At 41.7% G+C, this 18847-nt stretch overlaps 1 protein-coding gene across 3 annotated transcripts in view; it reads left to right on the forward strand.

Annotated features, from left to right (window-relative positions):
- The first annotated feature begins 725 nt into the window (after positions 1–725).
- The window catches only part of TPD52L1 (TPD52 like 1), a 58172-nt gene continuing 40050 nt past the window's right edge, over positions 726–18847 (forward strand). For all 3 annotated transcript variants that reach the window (XM_074862426.1, XM_074862427.1, XM_074862429.1), the window contains exon 1: positions 726–846. In XM_074862426.1, coding sequence (XP_074718527.1) covers positions 828–846 — 19 coding nt within the window. In that variant the 5' untranslated portion in view covers positions 726–827. The remainder of the gene's footprint in view (positions 847–18847) is intronic.

Below are 18847 nucleotides of genomic sequence, written 5' to 3' on the forward strand. Positions count from 1 at the left end.
CAGCCCAGGAAAGCGGGTGCTGGCCAGGGCCAGCTTCGGAGCTGGGGGGGTCGGGCCTGGCAGAGGGCCCAGCCTGCGGGAGAGGGGCACGACACCAGGTTTGCCCTTGGGACGCCACAGGTTTCTGTGGGCAGATAAACTCTGCTACCCATGCTACTTTTGACCTTTAGGCTGGAAGCTTTGTTGTACACTTGCCTCCGAGTCCAATATTGAAGATTAGATTTTCACATTAAAAGAAACGGGAGACCGTACAGCCAGTCAGCGGGCAGGGGAAGGGCACTGAAGAGGAGCTGCCCTTTCTCACAGCCCCCTGGCAGGCCCGTTCCCCTCGCTTGCAGCCCCAGCAGATGCGACCTTTCCCAAAGGTGCTTGTAGTTACCACAAGGAGCGCGCTCAGCCCGCCCCGGAGGCCGCGGGGCGAGGCCCGTCTCCCCGCGGGCGAAATCGCAGCGGCTCGGGCGGCTCTTTACCCCGCGAAGGGCTCTGCTTCGCGGTCACCCCCCCACCCCCTCCCCTCATCCCTCCAGGGCTCTGCTGCCGCGGGAGTCCCACCGCCGCTCCCCGATGCCCCTCACCGGGGCCGGCCCCGCCGCTGAGGGGCGAGGGCCGGGGCGGGGGCCGGGGCGGGGGCGGCCCCAGGTGAGCGGCGCCGGCGCTGCCCGCGCCTGGCCGGCAGGTGGCGCCGCCCGCCCCGCCCGGCTCCCGCGGCGCGGGGGAGGGGAGCGGCGGCAGCGACAGCCCGGCCCGGCCCGGCCGTCAGCGCCGCAAGAGCCGCGGGTCCGCGCGGGGCGGCGGCGGCTCCGGCGGACGGCAGAGCCCCCCGCGCCATGGAGCCGCAGGCACAAGGTGAGTCTCGTCCGGACAGAGCCCTCCGTGTGATAGACACACTCCGGGCCGACGCGCGGGCGCCGTCCCTGCCGCCGCCGGGGGCTGCCCGCTCCCTCCGCGGGGAGGGCCGAGCCCGCGCGGGGACGGCGGTGGAGGTGCCCGGCGGCGGGGGGAGCCTGAGGGCGAGCCGCCGCCCGGGGCACCGCCCGCCGCTCCGGCGAGGGGCCCGGTACCCGTGGGAGGCTCCCCGGCATCCCGCTGGCGGTCGCGGCCCCGGGCTCCGCCGGGGAGCGCGGCCCGGCACGGCCCGCGGAGCGTCCTCGCCGTGCGCCCTGTCCTCCACCCCGACCTGGGCTCCTCTCGGCTGCCTGTATTTTGCTGCCTGTTTTGGGGGCTGACGTTCGTTTTCTCCTTCTACTGGTTTTAAACATTTCATGGTCAAGCAGCCGCCTTACAACTTGCCGTTAAGTTACTCCCGTCAGGGTTTGGGGCTCTCGTGGGCTGGTTGAAGCGGTTCGGGGTGCGGTGCCCGCCCGAGTCCTGCCGTCGGGCTCGGCCCCCGCCTGCCGCGGGGAGGGGGGGGCGGGACGGGGCCGGGCCGGCCCGAAATCGCAGCTCTCCGCCTGGGAGGCTGCCGGCGGGGCGGCTCCCGCAGCGGGGACTCTGCGGCTGGACTTCCAGCAGACCTCTCCCCGGAGATCAGCTTAAAATTGCATGTGCCAAAGCATTTCTGCAGTTTTGCAAACACGGCTTTCGTTAATTTAAAGCCAACGTTTCCTTCGTCTATTGCAACAGTTACGATTAAGTTAGCTATTCCTCTCTCTTTCTGAGTAAAGTTAATTGGCCTCTAAGGAACAGAAGAAACTTTTTATGCAAGGTTTAGGTGATGTTTCAGTCAACCTAAGGTATTTAGCATACACAGATCTTGCTCGCCTTTATAAGTGTTGCTTCTGTTTTCTGAAGAACCTCACGATTTCCCCACCCATGCCCATAAGTGAGTACTAAGCAGGAGGTACAAATATTTCTTCGAAAGCAGAATGTTTAGAAACCATTTTATGTCATCTATGAAACGGGGAGATGTGTAAGAGGGAGACATATACTCCTTGAAATTAACTGACAAAATAACCTTCCAGAATAACTAAAAACTGTCTTGAACAAATAGACATAAAAGAGGCAAATGATTGCAAATGAGGTTGTACATAAAGGAATACAGTGGGAAATTTGAGTTCATGATGCTTGTGAAGGAGAAAGCCTTTCTGACAAAAGTGTTTTGTATGTGCTATCCTAATAGATACACGACTGAAGCTGACTGGGAAAAGAAATTGATCGGTGGCACAGTTGCCGGGGTTTTTAAAACTCAGTTATTAAGATTAGAGCCTAAGGTTGTTGTTTAGACTATTTTTTTTGAATATGTCTGTACAGATACTACGGTGGGAGCTCCTATTCTTTAACCAGGAACTTCATACAGTAAAGGATTTGATCATTTCTTATTTTGTAGAACTGATGGAAAACAATCTCTGATTCTAATTAGCCAGATAGTGGTATATATGCATGTGATTTATTTTTTTTTTTTTATCTTCCCTGACTAGTAAGATGAGTAAATATGTTCTCAGTACATGTTAAAAATTCAAGCCAATAAATGTGTTTTGGTCAGCAAGTCTGTTACTGCCACAGGTCTTTAATAAATTCTTCTTCTGGGTGACTATCTATTGGCTAGTGAGAGAATATAAAAGCATTTTATATTGCCTAATTTTATCTAATTAGGGATTCTTAGCCCTTCATTTTTCTGCATACAATGCAGGAGCTCAGGAGCTTTTTCTTTTTTTTTTTTTCTTTTTAATCTGAAATTTAGTTGACAAAAATATGGGACTTCTCAAGGCTATACTTGATTCTTAAGTGACTTTTTTCTTCTGTTTTTCACCTGTGGATTTTATTTCTACAGTTGCTCAGAACAGTTTCCCATTACTTTGAAAAAAATCTTTCTTTGATACACTAGCAGTACAAGCTAAGATTTTTTGGTAGGTATTTTCATGCCAGCAAACTTTTGTTCCAAAATGTCCGTCTTCTAGACTTAATTCAGTGCGTGTTACAGCAGTTATGGAGCCTTGCTGGCAAAAAGAATTTAACCTGTATGTCTCTAATGCAGTTGAATTCAGTTAAGTACATCTAAGCACTGGCCAGAAATCTGAATTTTTCAGCCCTGCTATGCAATTTGCAGAGCATAGTTATAGGACGTTACTAACAAAACAGTAGCAATTTGCTTGGGAAGAAAACCCACTTCAAGTATCTGCTTAAGCAGCAGGAGAAATGTGTGTATGTTTTAATGAGTTTATGAATTGCTTCTAAGGAACCTGTAGATGCCCACATAGAAATGCATCCTGACTGGTTTGTTGGAGTGTGCTTTGCTGGGGGATTGCATTCCAATTGAAAAGACAAAGTAAAAGCTGTAAATTTGAAAGCGCTGTCAGATTTCTCATATTTTACATTTTAAATATTTTTTTCAAAAGGACTTTTCTACATAATTGTGTTGTTTGTGCCACTTTATGTTGTTCTGAAGGGAAACTATGCCTGAGTAGATCAATTTCACATTCAAGAAATACACACATGCAAGTATAAAATGTAGATTTCTTCAGAGCAGGAAAGTAAATTTTGTCAGCGTTTTTACCTAGCAGCATGAATCAACCTTATAAATCTTAATGCAACTGTGGACAAAAAAAGAGGTATTATTGCATGCAACCCTATCAAGGTACTGCGTACAGGTCACTGCTAATACCAGGAGTTTCTGTGTGGTTCAAGGCACAATGTAACATCTGTCCATGCCCCAAAGACTGTGAAATTTAAATGCTCTGACAGTTATCTTAAAGCAGTAGAGCGAGTTCATGGACTGAAATGAAATTACTAGTATACTTAAGTATATTGAATATGTCTTGCAGCATTCATGCTAACTAGATGAGAGTCTACCAGACAGAAAGTAACAGTAATGAATGTTAAAATTATTTTCTAAAGAAATAACCATTTGTTCCATGTAAACAAATTCATATGTGTAATAAAAATCATAAATTGTACTTTGCATAAATTGTATCTTTAAGCCTCTGGGTGCTTTTATCTTTGTTCCCTTTCTCCTCTTAATGGTCCCAGAGCTAGCTGATCTGGGAACACACCAGCTATACTTACACTAGGTGCTGAAAATTCCGTAAGAGCATATTTGTTTTCCTTCCTATGGCTGTCAGTCATTTTTAAACGGAAAAGTTTGGAAGTCTGAAGAACAATGTTTCTTTTTGAAAGACAAGAAAATCAGAACTCTTGATAATCTGGACCTGGAGTACAATGAGTAACTGACTATCCTGCTTTCTAGTTTAAAACTGTGAATGTCCCCTAATACTGACAGTACCATGGATGTCTTCATTTGTCTCTCATCTGAGAATCCTATGTGACTTTTAACACTGGAGCTTTGCTCTTAATACATCTTTCTCCTTTTGCAATAATTCTCCCTTTTTTTCCTGTACCCAGCTATAATCATACCTCCTCCTTTCTCTGGTTTGTCCTGTCTTGATTCTTACCCCAATAAAGCTTTGGTGTGCAGCTTTCTGCTCTTTGCCCTTTTACCTACCCAGGTAGCTCAACCAGCTTCTTGCACTTCCAGCCTCTGAAAGGGTTTTTGAGGCATCTCCCTGTCCTGGCAATTCTTCTTACAGCTGTTCTTGGCAGATGTCCTACATCCTCTGCTAGTTGTGCACTGTAGCCATAATAGCTTGCCATGGCTATGCATACACCTGTAACGTATTGTGGTGAGAGCTGTAGTTAGATGATTGCTCCCTGGGGTCTGTGTCCTGTAGGCCTGCAGCAGGGCACTGCTTTCCTCTGCTGTTGCAGCTGAGGTGCTCCGTTTGTGATCCTCAGGCCAGTTGCATCTGGCATGTGAGGTTACAGAGCAGAGAGGCAGCACCTGGGCACATGCCATTTGGCTGGAGGTTATGATCAGAAGAAAATCATTAGAAGTCACAGCAGTAGCCCAGTGGCCCTCTCCCTGCCAGAGCGGCACCTGTCACCTCACAGTCAGATGGTCCTCCATGGTGGGAGGCAGTGGTGAGGGGATCTTGCATTACCTGTGATACAGTGTACAAGACTCACCAAAACAGGGCATTGGCAGCTTGGTCAGCATTCTCTTGCCGTTTCTCTTCATTAGCTACTGATGTGGTTACTAATGCAGATACGAATCCAGATAGAGAGTCAGTCTCACGTGGGAAAGTAGGGGTAAGGAACGCACAGAGATGTTGGTTACTTCACTGCAGCAGCAGTGCTGTGGCCATCACACCACAGCACAGGCGTGCTGGAGAGGGCAGCATCTTCCGTAGCCTCATGTTTGAGGTTGGCGGCTTTACCAAGGAGCACTGACTGTTTTGTTCTGTGTTCACTTTTCCCCTAATGGCTGAGTAAAACTAGTGATTCGGGGCTGATTTAGTGTAATTGCTCTATGAGAAGAAAATCCCTCTACTCGGGTAAATCCATCAGCACACAGGTTGGTCAGTGTTGATACACGTGAGAAAATGGGAAAGATGAGGCAAAGGGAACCTGAGTTTTCTTGCCCAGCAGCAGCTGTTAGTTCCTTCCATTGTGAGAAGTGCATCTACATTCCCCACCTATCTTTGCAAGGAAAGTGCCTGGCGGTACATGCTCCTGAGGCTTCAAGGTTCACTCCAGTTAACCAGGGGCTTGTGCTGTCTCCTTACTGTCCTTTGGAGCTCACCATTGCCCCGCTGTGGAAAGCAGGAGAGAGGACTTTGCGAAGGGTCAGGAGGATACTGGGGTCATTGAACCAGCCAGTGATAACCTGCATATTTGACTGCATGATGGAAATCTCAGCTGCCTTGTTAATAAGATCACGTGAAGATGAGGTCGAGTGAAAATGGTAGGGTTGTAATTTATAATAGGATTTTTAAATATTTAACAAGAGTGTGCAGAGCTCGAGATAATTGCTCTTTCATCCTTTTTACACTGAAAGAAGGGAAAATATATCAAATAAGTCATTCCATGCATATATCAGATTTTAAGCAAATGTCTGAAATCAAATGCAGTTGCTTCTGTTTTACCCTTTTGAACCTGTACTGCTTTCAGCTTTATGATACTTGTCACAGGATGAAATTCAGTTTGCTGAGGCTGAGAAGATGTGAGTGGTTTCATGCTACACATGAGAACTGAGAATAAAATACGATGGGATTTGGAAAAGAGATGTAAAAGAGATACCTCCTCTAAAATCTGGGTCCAGTCTTACGAAGCATTGTAACTTTGCCCATTTTACAACCACAAAGATAAAAAATACGGAGCATGCAAAACCAAACACATCAAACCCTAAAACACATTTTAAAATTCTCGCTCTATTTTTTCTCCTGTATCTTCTTATTTTCACAGGACTGTTGGTATGAGTCCTACTGTGAGGCAGCACAACTGTAATGCAAGCCTGCTCTCTGTCAGTGTTCTCAAGTGCACTAGTGGAAAGATGAATCTGCTGATGCTGTTCTGATGTGCCTCGCTGACTTGTGCAGTACAGTACAGAAACACGTGGAACTTCTGAGGTGCTTTACTTAGGCCATGTGCTGCTTGAAGGTCAAGGATGTGGCACAAACTTGTCAGAAGATTGCAGAGGGGTTGAAGTATGTTTCACGTGGCCATATTTAGAAATTTACATATTATTTAGTAGCTTGTTTTAGGTAGTCCTGGAATTTGGGTTTAGAAAGACTGTGGCCAGCCTTTGTTTCAGAAAGTGTTTTAAGGGTAGAATTAGATCTTTCTACTGATCAGAAAATACCTCTTCAGGTAATATATAAATACGAGATCAGGGCGGGCTAGTTTTGTATGGTTTTATTTGTATCTCACAGAAATGCGCGGTTGCGGTGCCGAATTTTAGAAGTGTGGTCTGCTGTAGTCATATCACTGCTCTCTAAACTGGGCATTTTGGCTGCTGCATTCTCTAAACCTATTGTGTACAAGAAATGATGAGAGGGGACCAACAAATCTGAATTCTAATATCAGATATCACACTAACCTTCTCCAAAACCTTGGGCATATTAGTTGGTTTGTTTGTTTCTCTGGAACAGAGGTAATGCTGCTTAGCCATCTTTGAGATCCGTGAATCAAAATCTTATTATGATAGCTAACTAGGCTATCATCATTACACTACCACATCCATGGCGTGGTTAAGGGTTGCAGGTAGATAACTGTAGCACTAAATCTCCTTTTCTTTCTCTTGTGCTGTGTCTTGTTCCCTCTCTCTTTCACTTTGTAAAAAGAAGTAGAATGTCATCAGTGAGGATCTTTCTGCAAATGTTCTTATCAATGCAAGATACAAACAAATGAAAGAATGTGACATGCGTGAAATAATACTGCCTCAAGTGCCATCTTACCATGATGATAAAGGTCTTACACTGAATCTTCCATTTTCCTTCTCCTGCTTGGCACATTTTACCTTTTCTGTGCTTGTAGGACTTAAACTCTCTGGATAGTAAAAAGGGCTTCTAAAAGGCTGTTCTTGTTAATTACTTCTGTGCAAGAGTTTCTTGAACTTTTTGATTCTTTCTCACTCCAGTAAAAAAGTATTGTGTTTATAGTAATGGCATGGTAAAGTGAAGAATCCACTCTTGGATCCCCAAGCAGACAAGAAAGTTCCTACTGCAAATAGTCGCATAAAATACTGGAAGTTTTGGTATTGTCTCCACACTATCTGTCATGAAGTTTTCTTATGTAAGGCTGGTTGCTGAAAGACATCTCATTTTTGTAGCTGAAAGCCAGGGCTTTTACAAAAACCAAATAAGAATAATACAGCAGTAAAATTTATAAAGACACGTTTACAGAAATAAGGAGAAGTCATGGTTATGTGTGTATATCCTGGGGCCAGCTAAAATAGCTTCTCTCATTTAGTATCTTGTCCAACTAATGGGCTTTCAAATGCTTAGGAACTATGTATTCAGGGATCCAGATCTTGGGCAATTTTTACATCTTTGTGTTTCTAGTCACTGAAGGAGAATCCAGGGAGTTTGGAGAAGCAGGTAGTGGGTATAAAGATCAGAAGGCGGTCTAATGCTTTGTGTCGCTTCCAGAAAAGGGGAGGTAACAGTATGCCTTGAGCAGTCAGTTCCTTCTGAAGCAGGGAGGGCTCTCAGGAAAAATGCTTACTTCTGATTTTTTTTTTGTTGGTCTTCTGGGGTTTGTTTTTTGTAAAGTTTTCCTGCTATCACCACTAATTTACCTCGGCATGCAGTTATCCTTGCTGTCCACCAAGAACCTAGTCAGTAGAGTGTTTTAAAGTAGTGACAGTACTTAAATGTGTAATGGAAAGCAGTCACTTTTCAGCTTTGCTGTTGTTCTAAAGGCAACATTAGACTTTTATTGTTTTTGTAAGATAATAGAATTTAAAGTACTTTTAACAACAACAGATTCCTCAAAATGCAAACACAAGATTAGCATTTAGTATAACACAGGAACTAGGGCTCTAGTGGCGCTTTTGGCAGAGAGATATAAAATTACACTCTGAACACATTTTTTATATTCATGCAAGCGTAAAGTGTCTATGGTGTTGGTTTTCCCAGTAAAAAGTGTTTGCACAAACTGTTTTTGTAGCAGGGAGTGCAGTTTATTTTCATGTGCTTTCTCACTGAAAGGGCTACTTTTGTTTGCTGGTCAGTGAAGTTATTTGCTTTCCCAGGCCCCAGGGGACCAGATCCTGCCCCAACTATTTCATCCTCTTTTGAGAACTATTCCTTCTGTTTTTTCTTTCCATTTGTACCATCTGATTTCTGTCTGGGTTTTGCTTTAACTTGTGAAACACACTTCCTCTTTAGCCATCCAAATACCTAAGTTGTCTCTCTTTAGTACCTGTGCCACACTTCAAAGTTGTATTTAATAATTGCCTAATAATTGAAGTTACTAATTTATAAATTGTAAGTAAAGTATGGAAAGCATGATTAAAAACTATGTATGATATGGATTTAAAAGGCTGTACAGTTTATATTCTAAATATTTATAAATGGTGGCTGAAGGGAGCTGATGCTTTCCATGTTTGCTTTGTCAGTAAAGAGTTAGGTTTTTCTGTATTCACCTGTTTGTTCAGGTGTTCTCTTTTCACCAGTTTCCCCGGCAGGAAATTGCCATGCCACCTGGGTAGAACTAAGATGGTGTAGGTTTGTGATTACAGAAAGGTTGCTCATAACCCTCGTAAAGTTTTAAAATACTTTTGCATAGTTTCCTTGGAATAATTGTTTTCATTGTGCTTTAGGTGGGTTTAGTAATAACTTGTCGTGATGATGTTGGCTTAGGCATTTTAGGTGCTTTATCTTTCTATGTTTCACACTTTTTAATTAAAATGTTCTTTACTGAGTAGATCACAGGTAGGTCACTCTAGGAAATGCTGACAGATTTTTAGAGAATGATGCGGAGCCAATGTGTTTAGTTAGAATATCTTCTGAAGGCCTCAAATGTTTATGTTCTTTCTCTGCTGGGTTGGTGCATGCTAAATTTTCATTAAAAAGTGATCAGAGGTAGTTGTATTTAAACACAACCAGATTTTCCTTAGAGACAAGTAAAATGTATGTACATTACAGAGTTAGAGGGGCAATTATGTGAGGAACAGAAGATTATCTTCTGCTCAAAGTATTTTAATAGGCAGATGGCAGCTATTAAGTTATTATTGTGGGAGGAAGGAATCAAAGTCGTAATCAGGGAGAATGATGTTTGCCGTGTAATTAAACTATCTAACCAGTGCTGTACATTGTTATGTGCATATGAGAATAGTGGAGAACCAGTGAAGCCATGTGGTCTTGCAGGAGTAAATCCTTCGGTCATGTTGTGGGTCAGATGGTGTGGAAGCTTTGATAGCTAAGAAAAGATGATGGTGAAGAAGGAACAATTACTTGAACAGTCTCACTGATTAAAAAAAAAAAGAAAAGACTGCTGAATAATGTCATTCATATAAACTGAATCACAATGTGGTTTTGAAGATTTAAATAAGGTCTTTGCAGAGTTAAATAACAAATTGTCAGGAAACTGCAAGTCAAATACTACATGTAGAGGAAAAAATATGTCTCCCCTTGTGGCTTTAAATTCCTTGAAAAAAATCGAGAGGCATAAACAGTGAGCAATATAGGTGAAGTCTGCATTAAACACAAGGAGTAAAGAAGAGTATGTAATGATAATAGTTTGTACCCATTCAAGAGAAGTTCAAAGATAGGAACTAGATTTAGACCTAGATCCAGAATTAGAAGGCTGCTCATTTGTGTCCAGGTCTGCACAGGAATACAGAGCATGAACCCATCCTGAAAGGGGAGCAGCAGTGTTCTGGTCATAGTTGTGTGCTGCACGTGGGACTCAAGGACAGAGGAAGGGTAAGAGACAATAAGATTTTAACAATTAAGTTGAATAGGGATGAGGACGTGAATGGAAGTTGTTAGCAGAGATGCAAGCATTGGAATATTGGTTTATTTTGGAAAAGTATGTTGTGTTATATCCATCCTGCAACACCATCCTCGGAAAAATCTTATGTAAGGTAGTAGAAGAGCAAAGAAAAGACAAGGACTGTCTTCTGTCCTCTTTGTAGACCTTCTTAAGGCACTGAACTTACAATAGGCACGATAACAGACTGCGTGATCTGCATGGAGTAGGGTAGAGTTTTGAGGTCTTGCTGCTGAGTGTGATCTAATTCAGCCTCGAGGGTGTAGCAGCTCGTGCCATGTGCCTAAACCTCTTCTCTTACCAATGGCCCTGCCATTACCTGTATTCAGAGCAGCTGTCAGAGAAGCTGACCCTCTGGTTCAGGGCTCATCGTCGAGGAGGAGAAAACACTCTCTGTGACAGCTGTCATTCTGGCTTTTATTTGAGGGGAAATCAGGGACCTCAAAGACTGAGACAGTACAGTGTGTCTGGAAGTGCCAGTCTCTGTCTCCTGGACTGATAAATCGCTTCCCCTCCTGCAGTACGGTCATTTGTGTAACTCAGGCAGACTGCAGAGACAATGCCTCCTGTCTTCCAACTCTACCCAACAGAAGGAAGGGCCAAGAAACCTGTTTCTATGGGAACTTCACAGATATCCAGGGCCCTGAACCCCAGATGTCTCCACCCACAGCCTCACTAAGCAAACACATTTCTTTGTAATGGTAGGGTACAAAACACTGGCTGGGCAAAGCCACAAAATTAATGATGCCAAAAACTCTGAAGGCCTTAACATGGAGCTTAACGTTAAAAGCAGAATAATAAATGCCTCATTTGACAGTTCAGGGTGCTGGCAAAAAACCTGGCGAGAAAACCAAATGAAACTGAGTTGAACAGCCCCAGCTAGATGGTGATACTCTGATCGAGAAGTATTTCGTCCAGAGAATTAGCATCGCCCTAACTCCAAATTCCAGATTTATCAGCGAAACCCACCACAGCAATGACTGCCTAGCTGCAAGGCACTGCATTTGCGAGAAACAAGGTGGCACAAATTAGAACTGCTTTTCAATATATTTGGAGTACTTGTTTTAACAAATAAAAATTTGTTTTATATTAACAAAGGGTCTGTGCAAGGGAATACATGGCCTTTGTCTCTAGTAAAATGGATTGTTTTCAAATAGTATTAATATAAATAACTTTGGTTTTATTGGTTTTAAATGGGAATGCAGTTGTGTTGCAGGCGGATGCATCCAAGAGTAAGTCAAGTTTGTTAAGGGAATCCCGGAGGAAGTCTACACTGTCAGATGACCCTCCTTAGGAAGGCAAAAGTGCACTGGTGCAAAATAGCTAGTCTTAATTGTGAACAAGTTAAGGGGTATTGCAAATTGAGCAGGTGGTGCTTAAAAAATGGCAACACACACACAGACGGATGGACAGACACAAGACATGCCTCCTCTGAGGAACATGTTCATTCACTGCCTCTTCTTGGTGGTCATGAGCTCTTACATAGTCTAACATAAAGAAACATAAAGGAACTGTGCCTTTATCCCAACTTAGTGAGTGATTTATTGTTGTTAATTTAAAATTATGATGGTGTCTACAAAGCTAGTCACAGATCATGGATATTCTGTGCCAAGCAGTATGCAAAAGGCAGTCCTGTCCTTAAAAACTGTAATCTTTACTCTCCCAATGTGAGAGATAGAGAAGATATAGGGGAGGATAATTTGTCCCTTCTCTCTCAGCATTCCTAAATGTGTATTTTAGTATATGTAACAATGCCAAGACATATAATCTGTATTAAAGCAATGGGAATAATGAATTTGAGCCTGAAGAGAATAAAGAATCTGTCATGTACCCAATTATAACTTGTTTCCTGTGTATTTTCCCAGTAAGTTTACAGGATCAAAAGTGACGCACCTGCCTCACATGTTGAGATAGCTGAATGGGGGTGTGGGGAAAGCAAGCAGCCTGCTGGCTGCAGCAGGATTTTGCTCATATTTAAATTAGACTTATAAAGATCTTGTTAGCTAGGTGTGTTGTGATCTAAAGGATACAAATTATAGCTACTTGAAGAATTTATTTTTTAATTAAAAATACAATTTTATCACTTCTTGCAGCACAGATACTTTGTTGGAAGTTAATTGAAGAGGCTTGTGAGTTTAATTATACTGCAGTTAGATTGCTATCTAGGGATATTCTTTCGCACCTGGCTTTAGAAAAGTACAATAAACTGATCCTTTCATAGGAAAGAAAGGTTATTAAATCCTGCCATTAAGTTTCTGTGATTTCAATTGTCAAGCAGATATGTGAGCTTAATTATACAATTGATGGGATCACAGTCACTTCTACCAGCTGAGGATGGGACCCAAGGTGCCTATCTATTCTGAGATGAGAAAAATGTACCTTCATGTATTTTTAGTACGAAAGGGTGGGTTTAAGAAATGTGACTGACAACTTCCACCTCTGACTGCCAACATTTCCATGTCATAGCTCTTATCTTCCCCTACATTGCTTTTTCTCTCGTTTGATTAGATATGCTTTATTCCTTCATTTGTTTTATACAGTGTGTTACAGTTTCTAGAGTACCTTATTTGTAGAGAACAAGTCTCTTTTGTGACTCAGTGTCATCCACTTTCTCATTCCCTATTATACCATCGTGACTTCATCTTTTTTCTTTTTTTTTCTGTTCTGCCTAAAGAAAGAAAAAGAAATTATAACCCTTCCACTTGTGGCATCATTTTCTTACCCTTGACCTCACAGAAAGTTGTGCAGAATGATCAAAGAATGCACAGTAAGTGGTACAATGCTGTCATTACTTTCAGTATTGACATAATAGAAAGAGGCATCTGCTCTCTTCAAACTGTTACACTTCACAACAATTGCTTTGTATTTCCATAGCTACAGTTTAGAAAGCAATGTCGCCCTTGTCTTCCCCAGGCAGGCAGGATTATTATTTTATAAAGAGAGCTGGCTATTGGATAAACTGTATAAGATCATGCCTTGCATTTCTGGACATTTCAGATAATTGTTTGGAAGATCAGTTCTCACGTTGAAGCTTGGTACCTGCTTTTAGTAAGGGATATATACTTTTTTTCCATGATTGCTGTTCTCACTTTTATCCATTGCACTTCTGTCTTCGGGATGATTATCAAACTCCTTATCAATGGTACGGCTTCTTGGTGCAGTGGTTAAGCTGTGGAGTCTGTTTTCTGCCAGTTATTTGTGTGTAGATTGTCTCTCTTCACTGGCATAGATTGGCAGCTGTGTCAGTGGCTTCTGGGGGAAAAATAACACAGATCCTCAATGTATGATTAATTTCTTTTTATTTTACTAAAACAGAGAAAAGAATTAGCACGCTACGACTGGCTGTTTATCCAGGAGCTTCAAATAGAAGCGTTCCTCTGTTTGGAAACCTGCCAGTCTATCTCACAGCTATGGATAGATTTATTAGTGCCTGGTTTTGCAGGGGTTCAGAGATGGAATGGAAAGCCTTAGTAAGGTCTGCAATGAGCTGCTTCAGGATGACTGGAACACTTATTCTGAGATGGTAGACTATATCCTAGAGCTCCTGAACACTCAAAAGCTGTACTCTCTTCCTCTCCTCTCCACCACTACCAATCCAAAGCCCAGTGGATAGAGGAAATGAAGACACTTGGCAATCCATATGTCTCTTCCAAGGAGCATACATAGAGAAAAAGGAAGATTGAGCCCCCATGATTGCAGGAAGTAGAATCCACAGTTTTGTTTAATGTTTACACTTTTGATCCACATGACCTGTGCATCTTGAGTTCTTCCCTCTCTGAACCAAGATGAATCCAGCCTCTGAGTTTATTTTCCAGTCATAGTTTTGAAGTCAACCTTCCTTCTGTTCTAAGTCCTCTAAGAGAAAGGCAGGCTCTATGGTATTTGCTAGGCTCAAGCAGTTCAGACTTCTCCACAGTTAGAACCAAACACAGAAGGGAAGATCTTCCTTCAAGTAGTTTGTTTTCTAGGTGGATTAAATGAAAGCATATTTTCCTGTTTGGATCCTCCCATAATAACTTCGGAGTGGCAAATATGGTACCGGACATCCTTGCAATTTTTAATAGTTTTTCTGGTCAGTTTAGTAATTTACTGAACATGCTTCTAGTCCCCCTTTTTCCCCCTTAATCTCTATATCTGGCATTAAGACTACATTATAAAAAAGATCAAAGTCAGTAATGCAATGTCTGGACAGTTCCTTTGTTCTGCTTACCATTCATCCCTTTGAAGACTTAACTGCAATTTAAATTTGTAAACAAGTGGTTTTGAATTTCATATAAGAAACAGTTCATCTGCATACTTTGCTATGCTGTTAGCTACACTATAATGATATGGCAAAAGAAGCTGTAATGTCATTTTGTTTACTAGAAGGTCTATATAATTAAAAAATGTTTTCTTACTGTTTGATATGAATACTAGATAACAAGGTAGGCATGCTATTTTTAATTGGCTGGGAAACAAAAACATAGAGCAGTAAAAGGGCTTCTATTCCTAACTGTTTTGTTAGAATAAAGGATCATCTATATATTTCCCTGAAATAAATGTCAGAAAATCTACACAAAGCAGAAATTTGGTGTTCTTGCCTTTAATTTTGATGTCATTATGGTTAGTTGATCAGACATCACTGCCAGTAGTGTGGGCTTTTTTTTGTTGGGTTTTTTGTTGTTGTTGTTTTTTTAACACAGGTAACCAACATACAAGAATTAGCTTGATACATAATACTCTAGAACATGAGCCTGAGATGAATATGGAGAAAATACATAAAAAGCACTAATTAAAACACCTTCATCCAGTTAACCTTCAGATACCTGAGTGAGTCTAAAAAATTGTCTTGGATTTATCATTGTATTGTTTGGTTAATTTAAATTTTGTGGAACAGTTACAGGTCCTGTAGTTTCCAAGTGGCTTATTTAATTTGTCATCCCTACAGTTCTAATAGCAAACATAAGCACAGGTACAGATCAATGCTGAAACAGTTCCTTGCATTAAATCAGATTTAACAGCAGACCGTAGAATTTGGGTTACTAGTCTTATCTACAGAGAGAAAGCGGTAACTGCAAGAAATGTTCTGCTGTCTTTGCAGTGTAGCACAGCACAGAGATACCCATAAGCTCTGAGCAAATGTCATCCAAAGCAGAGGTCCTAGCTTAAGGCTCCAGAGCAGTAGGTTATGTTATCAGTGTGCCTGAGTTGATAAGCTGTGTAATTTGGCGTGGCTAACTAGCAGAGAACGAGTTTGTATTTATGCAACCGTAGTCTGAGTTTGAGCTGGTGGACCTATATTATGCTCCATTTCAAACATAATAATGTCCTAATTGTAACCCCTCTGCTTATTGTTGCTGGTTTAGCAATGCCATTGACTACATAGAACTTGACTTTTATTTAGCAGAATTAAAACATTGCTATGTATTGGTCTGGGGAGTATCAGATTATCTTGCAGTTCTAGAATTACTGTAAGTCACAGTGCAGTGAAGTCAGTTAAATTTAATAATCAGGGGTAGGAACCCTAGTAGAGTAGGTTCTTTTAGTGTCCTTACTTTTGTGAACATGCAGGTAAACCCACTTTAGTTTCCTGCATATAAAACCAGTTGGTAATTTGGCAGTAATGATTCTGACCAGGCATATATTTGTCACTTCATATGGAAAACCAATTTAGCCATTGGGAGATGTTTCACTGAAATTTTTTGCTTCCAATATTTTGTCAAAAGGAGACTTAACTGAGAGTTAGTAAGTAATATTTTCCTTAATACTGTAAATTGGGAGAAAGAGTGACTTAAATGAATTTTACAACTTCTCTGTAGTTTCAGTAAGCTATTGGGAAAACAGAGCCTTGAAATGTTACCTGACCAGATTCCCAACTTCCCCAACAAGTTTAGTTTAATAAGCAGCTAATGATCATTTGAATACTATTGTTTAAGATAGCCTAAATTTAAAATAAAAGATGGGGTTTGTGTAGAGATCAGCAAATGGAAATTGAGGCACGCTGTAAAAGTTCTATTACAATGCTGCAGGAAAGATTTGCCTTGGACATCTGATTAAAATGCCATTCTGTATTTTAGTTTCTGTGATAAATTTACAGATTATTTATATAACTGTAGATACATTATGACTGTGCATAGATATATAGTTATCTATATAGATATATACTATGTAGAGATATTTAATTCCAGATGAATTGGAAACCAGTTAAGTTCCTTCTACCCCCAAAGGAAGAAGTGTGAAACTAAAGAGAAGAGCTGTGTTACGTGCTCAGCTACGGCAACTGTATGTATAAACTGAATGTCTGTACATGCGCACAGATGAATGTCTGCATTGCTAAAGTGCAGATTTCTTTTTTTCTGGGTTAAGTACATAATTGTTGTAATTGAATGTACATGGTGAAGTACAAAAATGTGTTATCTTGAAATTCTGGCTTTTAGATGCCTAAATCTGTCACTCTTCTATATAGCGTAGAAAAAAATAGATTCCAGGACTCAGCTCTAACCATTTAGCTGCATCAACTCATCCTTGTGTGTGTTTTCATGAACGGTTAGACTAAGTGTGTTTAGCAAAATGCGTAGCTAGATTAAACACACTAAAAAGGGTCCTACCTTGTTCCTTGATTCTTAAAGAATTACTCGTGCCTAAGACATCAGCAATCCCACTGAGCTCTTGTATTCCATTATGCGTCTATACTTGTTGCATCTATAACCAATGTCTGAAAAGTATATTCCCCAAGTTGCCTAGTTGAAAGGACCCTGCAGGGAAGTTTGAGAGGAGGCTGTGCTTCCTGCACAGAGTAGAAGGTGAGAGAATATTTTGGGGTCAGCAATAGTAGCAATAGGAGCTGTTTTACTACCAAAATCATTACCAATTCATATATATATATAGGTGTGAATTTTGCTGCAGGTTCCTGTTCTCCTTGGAAACAGCAAAACTAACAAGTTGTCTTACGAGTAGGAAAATGTCAATAGCCTAATTTCCTGTGGTTTTGCGTCTTGTGGGTGGCTGGCTTCCTTGAATCAAGTTAGTACTATAGTTCTTCCTGATGCTGTGCTGAACTCCTCCTGGGTAAGGTGCTGTAGGAACCTCACAGAAGATGTGCTTTGGGGGAATGGGTGCTGTGGTGCTCAGAAGTACAAACCTGAACATTTTTTTTTCTGTTGTAAAACAGATTTTATGAATGACTTGGCCTCCCTATTTGGTTTCTCTGATACCTCATAAAAGGATGAGCTAATCTAGCATTATCTCTGTCTGTGAAATCACTTTAAATCTTCTCTACCAAGTGATTGTTTTCATTAAACTTGTTTTAAGAGACTGCTAACTCTGAAATCTAATACAGGACTCTGGTTATTAGAAGGGAAATAGGGACAGGCACATAAATTAAAAAAAAAAAAAAAAAAAGGCAAAAAAAAAGACTTAAGAAGATCAAAGTCTTGGGAACCTTGCCTGCATACTTTGCTGTGCAATTGTTTGAAATTGTGGATGCTAAATTCTCTAGGCTATAAATCACAGGGACGGAGTTTTATGTTTACATTCTCAATAGATGGGAAGAGTTGAGATCTCTTCTACCTTAGGAAGCCTGTTTTCTTCCTGTTCAGTTTTTTTATTCTTCCCTTTCCTAAACTGAAGACTAAGACAGTCAAATTAGAGAAGTGGTCTGCGTGGGTAGGCCCAAGATACTGGTGAAGAGATGTTTTCAGGTCATAGAATCATTTAGGTTGGAAAAGACCTTTAAGGTCATCAAGTGCAACCATAAACCTAACACTGCCAAGTCCACCACTAAACCATGTCAGATTCAAGAAATGAGTTTCGGTAGCTCAAGTGGGGAAAAGAGACTGAGAAGTTCAGGTGACCTTGCACTAGAACTGAAACACCTACCTGTGCTGATAGACCTGGTCTGGCACCAAAGTGATCAGTCATAAGTCATGAGAGGATACCAATGAAACTGTCCTCCACAGAGTGGAATGGCAGCAGAAGGTGAAGTCCAGGGCTGAGAGCTACTAGGTGTGACTGGAAAAAAACAAGGGTGGTGAAGGAAAGACAGAGAACAGCAAGGGAAGAGTGAGAGAGTAAGTTGCTCATGATAATGCTCATTTGAGGAAGTTTCGGAACCAAGACTGGCTGAAAGAAGATTGCGACCCACAGTATGGTGGAGAGATGTTCAGATTGGAACTGTGAGGTGACTGAAGCCAAGCCTTTCTGGAAGAACAGTGACCATTAGGGAGGACTCTGGTAGTGTCTTGAGCAAGAAGGTGAAGATTGAAGGATCAGATTTGATTTTAGAGGACTTGGACGAGAAGCAAGAGATAAGAATTGGGACTAGCACTGGATAAGGTTGCAGAGGATCATGCAGAAGGTTGACATTCATATGCTATTTTGGAATGAATTGTAATTTCAGTTCAGTCGTGACCATTGGGTCTAGTTAAGTGTTATCCAGTCGTCTGGTGATTTTAGCCTGTGTTGGCTTCTGTATCTATCTAACCATTGTCCTGCAATTCTGCCCTCTTTACCTAGCTGATCCCAAACTAATGCTGTCCCCTGAGCACAAATCTGCCTTCTTTTTAGCTCAAGTATCAGTTGCTCCAAGATAGCCTCATCT

This window comes from Strix uralensis, chromosome 3, assembly GCF_047716275.1.
Source record: "Strix uralensis isolate ZFMK-TIS-50842 chromosome 3, bStrUra1, whole genome shotgun sequence".
Lineage (NCBI taxonomy): Eukaryota > Metazoa > Chordata > Aves > Strigiformes > Strigidae > Strix > Strix uralensis.